Source organism: Helicoverpa armigera, chromosome 9 (genome assembly GCF_030705265.1).
Source record: "Helicoverpa armigera isolate CAAS_96S chromosome 9, ASM3070526v1, whole genome shotgun sequence".
In the NCBI taxonomy this organism is placed as follows: Eukaryota; Metazoa; Arthropoda; class Insecta; order Lepidoptera; family Noctuidae; genus Helicoverpa; species Helicoverpa armigera.
This window is the reverse complement of record NC_087128.1, coordinates 1,516,070-1,527,184: the sequence shown is the minus strand read 5'-3', so window position 1 is coordinate 1,527,184 and position 11,115 is coordinate 1,516,070. Positions and strand designations below refer to the sequence as shown.

At 34.9% G+C, this 11,115-nt stretch overlaps 1 protein-coding gene across 2 annotated transcripts; it reads right to left on the bottom strand.

The window, feature by feature from the left end:
- Window positions 1–1,777: 1,777 nt before the first annotated feature.
- LOC110372747 (23 kDa integral membrane protein) lies at window positions 1,778–7,122 on the bottom strand. Of its 2 annotated transcripts, none has more exons than XM_021329704.3 (5): window positions 6,870–7,122; window positions 6,179–6,367; window positions 4,187–4,363; window positions 3,776–4,009; window positions 1,778–3,700 (listed from the first exon to the last, which is right to left on the bottom strand). In XM_021329704.3, the coding sequence occupies exons 1-5, from the start codon at window positions 6,981–6,983 to the stop codon at window positions 3,605–3,607; spliced, it is 810 nt and encodes a 269-aa protein (XP_021185379.1). In that variant the 5' UTR covers window positions 6,984–7,122; the 3' UTR covers window positions 1,778–3,604. The 2 variants fall into 2 exon arrangements, with proteins under 2 accessions (XP_021185379.1, XP_021185378.1); XM_021329703.3 differs by having other exon boundaries at window positions 3,770–4,009; window positions 6,870–7,119.
- Between the last annotated feature and the right edge of the window lie 3,993 nt (window positions 7,123–11,115).

Sequence of the window (11,115 nt, the reverse complement as noted above, 5' to 3'; positions counted from 1 at the left end):
CTAAGCAAATATATTCTACATAAATTTTTTTACAACTACAAGGAAATAACATTTCACAGCTAAGTAAATAAAAATATTTCTGCAGTGATTAACGTTTTATTGACAACACATTAAGACATACATTGCCGAAACTCCAAAATACAACTTTTAAAATTTCAAACACACGTTGGATACAAAAAATTCAAAAACATATTATGACAGTTACATTGAGTGCCCTTATAACATTAGGTGCTGATGTTCGAATACTTTGTCTAAGCCTAATTAAGAGATTGTACTGAGCTACAACTAGTGTATTCGCCCATAAAGATTTGTATCTTTGTTAAAGTGAAACCACTACGAATCTATTTAAATCACCACGATTTGATATGGTCCTCCTGCATCCTTGTACACCCTCAAGTACATAGTTACAGTTATTTTTTTACGAATTATATTAGAGGAAACTAAATAATGATTTCTGTTTTTGTGCTTAATATTATGTGGTGAAGACATCAATATTATTTTTAAAATGTAATTACCTATATCTTATTTAAATTATTTTTCTAATTAATTATGCCCTTTCACTAACTTATTATATACTCAGATCAAAATTAGAAAGTTGGTGATTAATATTAGATTTAAGTAGAATCAAAAATGTTAGATGGTCGTGCTTACCTATATTAATATGATAGTATGATACGGAGGTCCCTATAGTGCGCCCTATCATTATTATTGCTATGTACAGACATACCTTTTCATTGGTCCATTGAATAATCCTTAAAAACTATGCTCTATCTTAAAACTACCACGCCCTGCCCCTCCGAGGGCAAATATTACCGTAAATTCTAAAATGTAGGCAAAATATAGATACAACAAGCAGTCTACTTACCACAACAATAAAAATACCTACTCACAAACTATGTTAATTGTGACACCAAAGTATAAATATTTTTCCCGTAGTTTTCCGTAAAACTTATGCTAAAGAAACGCAGATTTTACATCAATGTCATTAATTTACTTTTTTTTTATTATTTTTTTATTAATTTACTTTACTTCAATGCTTATACTATAACCTAACTTAATAAATATATGCTTATTAAAAATAAAAAAAAAAATTCTTTTCCAATCATTTCGCACAAAGAAAGCTTTTTAACATAATTTCTATGATAACCACGTTAAGCATCTACAAAGTAATTGACTTTAAGGCCACTTTTTACTGTTAACTTACAAAAAATCTATCTTATTTGAATACCTTACCTTATATAGGAGTTTTGAACTCTCTTTTACCACAATAATTTACTAAATGCAAAGCCAGCTTGTGCAAAATATCGGATGTGTCGTTCACAATCACATTAAATGAAATGCATCCGTACCATACTCATGGACGTAATTATGCTAATGATTCTCGACCCAAATCAACAAAAAATTGGTACGTAATTTTTTTTTTTTATTTTTCGGAATTCCTTCAATGTCATCTAACCGTATTTAAACTTGGCGCGTGTGTTACTGGCCTTAAAACCGTGCTGCGCCATCACACAAGCGCAAACATAAAGCATACGCAACGATTATTCATAATTTTCATTCATAAAATTGACATTACAATGACAAAAAAAGCAGTGCATTTTAGCTATTTCCCGTCCACTGTACTTCCAATCGATTATTTACGTATTTCATGTCCTCCTCCTGAAGTATGGCACAAATGCAAATCAACACCTTGTATGTCGATTAACACAAAGAAAAATACGTAAAAATAAAAAAAAAGCATTTTTCAAACAAAGTAAATAGAATGAAAATATAAAAGTTAGTCTTTAAAAACAACTGAAATTCTCCCTTGAAAACTGACAGCTGTCAACTGATCAACACATTTCGATACTCCTAAATTTATCTCTGCTTTATACATTATGTTGTAAATTATAAAAACGAAAAATTACTCCTATGGTTAATCCACTGAATTGGTTAGGTTATTTTTTTCACAATTCGCCATAGAATATCATAATGGATTTAATGTGATTGTGAACGACACACTCTGTATATAAAAGTAAAATGTATGACCATAAACAATCTATACTAGCGATACTTAATATAATAAAGAGGAAACATTTTTTGTTTGCTAGTTTGTTTGACCCTAAAGGCTCCGAAACTACAGAACCGATTAAAAAAAATCTTTCACTTCAATAAAGCTACACTTTTACCGAGAAACATAGGCTAGTTAAGAATAAATCTATTAAAAATGCACGTCTATTTTGTGAAAAACTATGAAGCAAGAAATAATTTTGCAAGAACATGAGTTATTCGTATTTTTAATAATACCTCATGACGATATACTTAAGACACTAAGACGCTATCAAGTTTATTGTACCATTACATCATTTGCCTTTCGTTTATCCTAATATTAACCTTACAGCTTAATAAAATTAAATTAAGTTGTTACTCATGCATTAATATTCAAATCATGCCTATTTGAAAACTGTTATATTCTAAAATCTACTAATTTCACTAAATGTCTGTCATTTTACAACTTAAATGTTATTTCAATCAACAAAGGTTTAAAAAAAACCATTAATTTCTATTCTTACGTAAGTCGTTTTGGCTTTCGTCGACATGCTATGCACACAATTTCTTTATAATATTATCCCACCTATGTATTTAATTAATACTCCTTCTATTTATTAATAAGGTAAATAAATACTACATAAAATTACTTTTCAATTACTTATAAACCAACAAATAAAATGTCTTGTATTTTAATATTTTTTTGACGCACTACTTTTATTAAAGCAAAATTATAACGTGTTTTATAACTATTTTCAGATACTATTCTTTGGACCCCGACCGGCTCACTAGCCGACAGCTGACATACCTAAGCTACTTATTATCACAGATTATAGCTAAATTGACTGAAAACTAATACTTCAAAAATACTTATTACAAATAACTATTTAGTACTATTTAGTATTTGAGAAAATTCTTGGTTTTCTAGTTTGAAATTTATGAAGAAATTATTAAACATATAAATTAATGAGGTGGTTTGTTAATAAAAACAATACTTCTATACTTAGTGGGTTTTTGTGAAATATGTTCAATGGTAAAATAGAGATCTAAATACCTAACTATATTATCAATGTGAACTTCAAAAAAAATTTTAAGTAGGTAAAGAATTATATATAATTACTTTAAAAGTTATTATAAGTAACGACTACTTTTTATAATATGAACGGTGAAAAACACTTTCATCCCTTATCTTACAACCTAAATATATTCTGAAACTTATTCTATCTTAAATACTTACTTTAAATTATTCTAGGTACTTATAGTAATTATAAGTTTTCATATTCCTAAATTGCGAACAATTTTCCTCGTTTTCACTGAACTTATGCATTTTATGTGCCATAAAATACGAATTTAATTCTACTGTGCCAATGGTGTTATTTATAAGTAGGTCACATAACCTTTCATTCTTATACTATCAATTAATGAAAGCTAATACCGTGGTTTACAAAAGCAAGTCTTAACATTGAATACAGAATAAGTACTAATATACTTGTTATATCTAAGTAAGATTTTTCTGCGCCGACTTATGCACCGTCTGCCCGACCGCGTCTAGCTGCAAGGTGCTTCCACTCTCGTATTAAGATTCGAAATGAGCTTGTAAATTCGCCTGCAGCTTCCGGCGTTCCGACCTCACCGTGCGAGCCATCCAAAGCGCCAACACAATACAAAGTATCTGTAAGAGTAAGATGTATTTATTTTTTGATCTTTTATGAATCAAAAGCAATCAAAAAATACAAATTACCTCTACCAAAGTAAATATGATTCCAGTTGAGATGAAAATATTTCCTTTGAACGCTTTCTTTTGGCGGAGAGCTTCCTCGCAGCCGCGCATATAGTACGACCGGTCGGTAATGCAGTTGGCGTGCAAGTGACGCCTAGCGCCGCCCTCGCGGAGGGGATGTGCGCGGGCGCAGCAGGATGCGGGGATGTCGCGGTGGATGATGGCGTAGTCTTGTGGACCGTCGACGCCACAGCATTGGTACTGCGGTAATAATTTAGGTACTTAGTTACATTCTCATGACACCATCCGTAAAAAAGAAAAGTTAATTATTTCAAATCGAATTGAAATGTAGATTTCTATGATCATAGGAAAGGATATTCAAGGGATAATCTACTCGGTCGGTAGTGTAGCATGCAAGAATAAAATTTAAAAACTTACGTCAGATTGCAGGTCATCCCAGAAGCTATGGTACCTAGCGGTCTCGTCTTCCACAGTGGTGTTCCTGTAGAACTGCACTCGAAGCTCGCTGCTGCCGCCGACCCAGGCGCTGAGCACCGCCCCCCCAACTCCTACCACCAACTCCACGGCCACCAGGAATATGAAGAAACCTGCGTGCTGAAATATATGTCCATTTTATTTTAATTACGTTCTAGAAAGTTCTAGATCACTCATTGCTATAGTCCTGTGTTTATCGCAATTTCTATTCAGGAGGCAGCATGTCTTCTTCTTCGATTCTTCTCTACCTGGCCTCATCTTACAAGTAACATAGATAAATCAATGGTCGAGCATATACTTTTTAAGTATATAATATAATTATATTATAAATTTATAATATAAAAATATAATTACAATAGTAGAGGTATTTGCAATTGCTAATTGAACATTTACTTTACATTTTACTAGGAACTTAATCAGTTTAGTTACAGTTCATCATCTCCCGATCCTTTTCCCAACTATGTATGTTTGGGTCGGCTTAGAGTCTAACCGGTTGCAGCTGAGTACCAGTGCTTTACAAGGAGCGACTGCCTATCTGATGTCCTCAATCCAGTCACCCGAGCAACCCAATACCCCTTGGCTAATTACTTTAAACTAAAGCCACGTATTCACTGGGAAACAATGTTTCAGATACACAGTTTCTGAAACATCACGTAGATGTTTACAGCAACAATGTTTCGGAAACTGCCGTCCACACCGTCAGATGTTTACAATATGTTTATTTGGCGTTTATAAACAAATGAAACATGCGTCCACACTTGTATGCACATGTTGCGCAACTGATTTGTTTCTATGCTCCCCGCCACGGGTGGGGAGCACAGAAACATTCGATAAACACGTAGTTTTACAGAAACAAAATTATATGCTTCTGAAACAAAATTATTTGTTTCAGAAACACGTAGATTTTGTTTCTGAAACAGTGTTTATAAACAATTGTTTCTCAGTGAATACGTGGCTTAATAGTTAATTAGTATTAAATCGATACATAATTACACATGTATTGGTCATGTAAGGTCGAGGTCACAATATTTAACAGATAGGTAGAACAAGATATAATTAAAAAAAAATGAAAGTTGATACCACGTTTACGTTTTAAACATTTAAATTTTCCCATTTTTTCACTAATTATTATCAAATCGCATATAGAAGTTTAAATGTTATTAATGAAATCAGTTACTGGGTCATTGAGCTTTTCTCCACGGAGAAATGAGCCTCCGTAGGGTATTCTCTGTAGAGCAAAGAATAATTCATTAGAACAACAGACCTTTTTTTAACGATTTCAAAAATCATCAAATGACCCCTCCCGCTGTGGGTTAGCAGCGGTTACTGACTAAAAACCGTCGTGTTCCATCGTAGGCCTTTTATGTACCAGGGCCGCGGTAACTCTTTCGAACAATAACGCAGCACAACAGAACTGCCAACATATTTTATGATATTCGCAATATATTTTGCGCTGAGATCATTTGCAGGCCTTTTAAAAATTATTTATTTGCAACATATAAAACATAAAATATATTGATGCATTTACATGCATATTTTTTTATCTCTCGTAGATAAGCCAATAATCACGTAATTTACTAACTTCAAAACAAAAATTCGCGATAGCCATTTATCATGTAAAACGCCAACTCCCAAATTAATTGGTATTTTTATTTGTCTTTTTACGCGCTAATTCATTTAAGAGAATTGGTTCTGCATTCAAAAAATTACTTCAAATAAATGATAGACGAGATTATTTTATAAATAAACGTATTCGGGGACTTATTGCGGTGATTTTTTGCCAATATTTTTTGTGTTATTTTTTTTTAATATTATTTAGTTTCATCATATTTTATTTTATTTTCATCACCAAGTATCCTATCACAAAAAAAGTGGGCGCCGAAAAACAACATAATTTTCAGCGCCCTATGAAAGAGGCGCCAGAAAACAACTTACTACATAAAGAAGTCGGACATGTTCTCTGAGGGCGCCAACACAGCCCAGGACTGCTGTCACCACGAGGGCCACTCCGGTCGTCAAGATGAAGGACAGCACCCCTCTGGAGACAGCTGACTGCTGTTCCTGCTGCGACTTCTTGTCTCTTATGTTTATCACGCATATTGCCATCAGTATCAACCCGAAGAGCTGGACAAAAAAATGTATCGTAAGGACCTTTATTGCCGTTGAAATGGTTGTCAAAAAACTTGTACTGTGTGCCCATTCTGGTATGACTGTGCACTCTTTATTGAGTTTGGTTTAAGTGAATGTTCTTCTTCAAAAGAGTGTTACAGGATTTTCTTATATTTCCTAATACACACAGGAAATGGGCGAAATCTTCGAGTTATAAATATCTTATACCAAAACTAATTTCGAAAACGAAAACAAAGCGTCAACGAAAACAATTAATTTATTAGGCAGTTATTAATAAAAACTTTAATTAATGAATACGCCATAAGTTGACGTAGAGACAATCACGATGAGGCACCATAAAAGACAAAAGAAAGAAAAACACTGCCTTCAAAACAAAATCAATTCACAGCTTTATCGTAACTCGTTTATTTTACAACACCGAAACCGAAAATCTAAATCTTCGAACAAAAGAAGAAACGGTAATTTCGACATTTGAAAATTTTGAACTACAACTTACAATGCAAATGATATTAAAGAGTGTAATAAAAAACTTCATGCACCGAATGCGCCGTGACTTCATGTTGGGAAAGCCGATTTGTATGTGTATGTCCTGTATGGCCGGAGTGGACATCGGAAATGAGGGCTTAGGGCTATAATATCGATCAATGCATTTGACGACCTATGCCGGTGATTATAGACTGAGGTCAGTGATGAGCGGAGCGGATATGAAGCTATTAAACATACACACGATCTTTAAGAAGTATTTTCTTTATAACACTTACATATAACAAAATAGGGGCGCTACTCCCAGCTTAACCCACCATGGTCTAGTTTGCAGAATGTTCACCTCTTTTTCGATCAATATAATCTTCTTATATATAAAAATGAATTGCTGTTCGTTAGTCTCACTAAAACTCGAGAATGGCTGGACCGATTTGGCATATTTTGGTTTTAAAATGTTTGTAGAGCTCCAGGGAAGGTTTAAACGATACGAAGTTCGCGGGATCAGCTAGTATAACATAATAATATAATAAAACATAATGGTATTATATCTAATGGTGTATAGTATATATCTAAGTGCCAAAACGAGCTCTATATACCTTATTATTTATCAGTAATATCTGAATAAACATATTTATTTGCAGTTTTACTGGCTAAATAATCTTCACAAGCCAGTTATTGGCCAAACAATACCATGTCCCCATGGCCGTAAGATTTTCTGCCTTTTCAGTACCAGTCAATGCTGTCAACGTTTCATAAAAATATACTTATTATGCCAGAACTATCATTCAAGGCACGATGAGATCTCTATGGAGGATAGACAGTAAATTGGTCTCCTATGAAACCGACTGTGGAGGACAGTAAGACCAAACGTATGTATCCTCAGCAAGTAAGATAATCTTGTCTTTGCTAGCTCTCCGCTACCCGCTCCGCTTATGTTGTCGTCGCAATATTTAGAATGTGGGAATCCATGTGTCCACGTCCCACACTTCAGGGTCCATCTTCAACGCCAGCCTTTGTTTCTTTACAAACTTACATAATCATTCGTCATGGTTCTTAATACATTGTGCTTAAGACTATTTTCCTTTAATTTCCTTCTCCTTTCTCTGTCGTTTGCTGGTTGAGGCTTCGTTATAAGGTTGTAGTAATTTTGAACTTATCCTATTACACTTAAGGTTCACAATGCATTGAATTTAATGTTTTATTTTTAGTTTTGCGATGTATTCGTCCTTTAGTTATTAATTGACATGACCATATCGACCGGCCCCTGCATATACTTTAATGCATTTTTCTAAATGGGTCACTTTATTACTTTATGAAATCGGACTTGCGTGCTAGGAGTTTCCTTCACAATCGATAACATAAAATCACAAGTACTGGTTGTCTTCAACTAATTACAGACCAGCCCCTTTATAAAACCTCTTACGTATTCAGAAGCTTGGAAAATGCGCTTTCTTTGTTACGATTTTCTATTTCTAAATAAATCAATAATGGTACGTGTGTCCTTTGTGTTACATGTGCCGTGTTAAATGGAGTTGAGCATGAACCATGCACCGTTCGTATTTTACTGTAGGTAATTACTTGCTTACCAACGTTATCACTGAATTTAATTAGGCACTAATTATTTGTACGTGTCTGTATTCCGCGGTGGAACTAACATGTGCGATAATGACTTATTAAATGACAAACATTGGGGGATCATCACCACCGTTCACTGCTGTATATTGATATATCCATATATCCATAAGATTGCGGCTGAAGCGTGACCCAGAATCCAAGATCCGTCAGTTAGAATTTCACAGATCGTAAATTCATCTACCTGGAGTGGAACGTAGTCGTCATAAACAGGGTTACAAATCCCTTTCTTTAAAACTTTGATAAGAACGCGAGCTTGCCGACTTGTTGATATACTAACCTTGACCCAAATGTCCGGCAAATGAATTAACAAAATACGCGTTGCCACCCAACATGGGCCCGATCCCAGCTAACAGCCACAAAGGCGCCGACATGATATAACAATATTTTTTGACGTATATTTTTTTTAATTTCCATACTTACCTGGTTATTATCAATGTTCATTTTCCCCCCTTTTTTATTCAATACAAAAAAAAACAGAGGGCTCATAAAACAAACACAAGGGACGGGATTAATAAGACAATAACTGGTGCATATTCTATTTTGTAATTGCATGCAATTATGGGTGTCGTGTGCCAGAGCACCTGCATTCAGTTCAGGTGGCTCCGTACCCATGGGGACGGTACTCAACTAATCAATAGACCATTTAATTTTTAATACCACCTTTCCCCCGTACTCAGAGAGTGATGTAATTATGAACATATTTATGTTGAATGGTTTTAGCAGAGATTGTAATCAGTTCCCAACAACAATTTTATAGAAATCTAGAAGACTGAGCTTCTTTATAAAGTGATTTAAAACTTACTGACGAAAAATCAAATAAATTTCAAAAGGTGTTTAATTTATTTTCGAAAAGTGTGTGTATTGAGATGATTTTTAAGGGGGCGTTTAGTAGGACTCCCATTTTTCTGAAACTGAGTGCGAAATTGCTGAAAGCCGAGCGATTTATTTTATTTTCGGTACTTATTTAATCCTTATCTTAACATGCATAACTGAGACCAACCAAAGTGATTTAGCGCAGCGGATTTTACTTAATTTTTGTTCGTAATTTTTTATCAACATTTTTTCTTTAAATAAAAATCTGGGCTTATTTAATAGGCAGGTACATCCAACACAACTTATAGTTAATGAAGGTATCACTTTATATAACGTGCGCCCTCGCCTCGATCCGAATGCAATACGCCATCAATTTATTATCAGTTCTGATCGATATTCCTTTGTCACAACTTGCAAACTAGGGCAGCCTTATAAATTATGTACAGACAATTGTACATGCATTTTCTTTGTGTTCTAAGTTAAGGAACATACATGACCTGTCTACTATTTCACGAGTTATAAAATATAAATAAAAAAAAGCAGAGGTTATCCTCTTTAAGCTGGACTCTAAAGAAATAAAGAAGTGGGCAGGGGTCCCAAGAACTCGAAGTTTCGTCGTCGCAGTTTCGGTTTCAGTCAAAAGACAACCACTGATGGACAAAGGCCTCCCCCAAGATTCGCCAGCTTGCTCGAACTTGAGCAAACCGATTCATCTGCTTCCCGGCGACCTTGGTCAGATCGTCCGTCCATCTACCTACCGATGACCACGTCCCAACCTACTGCTTGGTCTATGATGACGATGATGATGGTCGGATTCAAAAAGTAACTATTTTAAGAAGAAAATAATGAAAGCTATGAAAGTACCTATTGGGATTCTATTCGGTGGGTACCACTTTCATCTCCAACCTCCTCGAGGTAAGTTATGCATTATGTGTGTGTGAGTTTGTAGACACTGGTAGAGAATTACACAAATGTTGACATTTTTAAGGTGATGTTGGTTGCCGATGATTATCGGCAACGGCGGCTGTTTTCATGTAAGGAGATCAGCCAGCTGCGCAGGACTAAACGTTGGTCCTGCGCCTGATCTCTCTCCGGGCGCGTCGGATTGCCGTCCCATCGGGCTATGAGAGTGAAGGAATAACAAATGCATGCCTGCGAAAATGCTTGTGCACTATATTATGTCCTACATTAACAAGGTATGTGTAGTGTACCTAAAAGGATTTTGCCAGCCATAATATTTACTTACATAAGTCATCATCCTCATCTTCCGAGCCTTTTTCCCAACTATGTTGGGGTCGGCTTCCAGTCTAACTGGATGTTGCTGAGTACCAGTACTTTACAAGGACGACTACCCCTTCAACCCAGTTACCCGGGCAACCCAATACCCCTTGGTTAGACTGGTGTCAGACTTACTGGCTTCTGACTACCCGTAACGACTACCAAGGATGCCCAATGACGGCCGGGACCTACAGTTTAAACGTGCCATCCGAAAGACAGTCATTAGTGTCTTTGATATACTTAGAAAGTACATACTTAGAAAATGCGTTCATATACCATCAACTGCGACATTTAAATCGATAGAAAGTAGTACCTAATTGATATCGATTAGATTTATAATGTTCCACCTGTATATTCCCATATCATAGACTGTTAGCAATCATAGACTAAACCAGTCTATTTCATGACTGATTAAAAAGTTAATCACTAGATTGTGACAGAGTTAGAAAATGTATTCCATATATGCATATGGATATCTAAGTCTGTTTTGTTTCTCATTATTAGTTATTAAGTTTTTTTTTATTCTGATGACT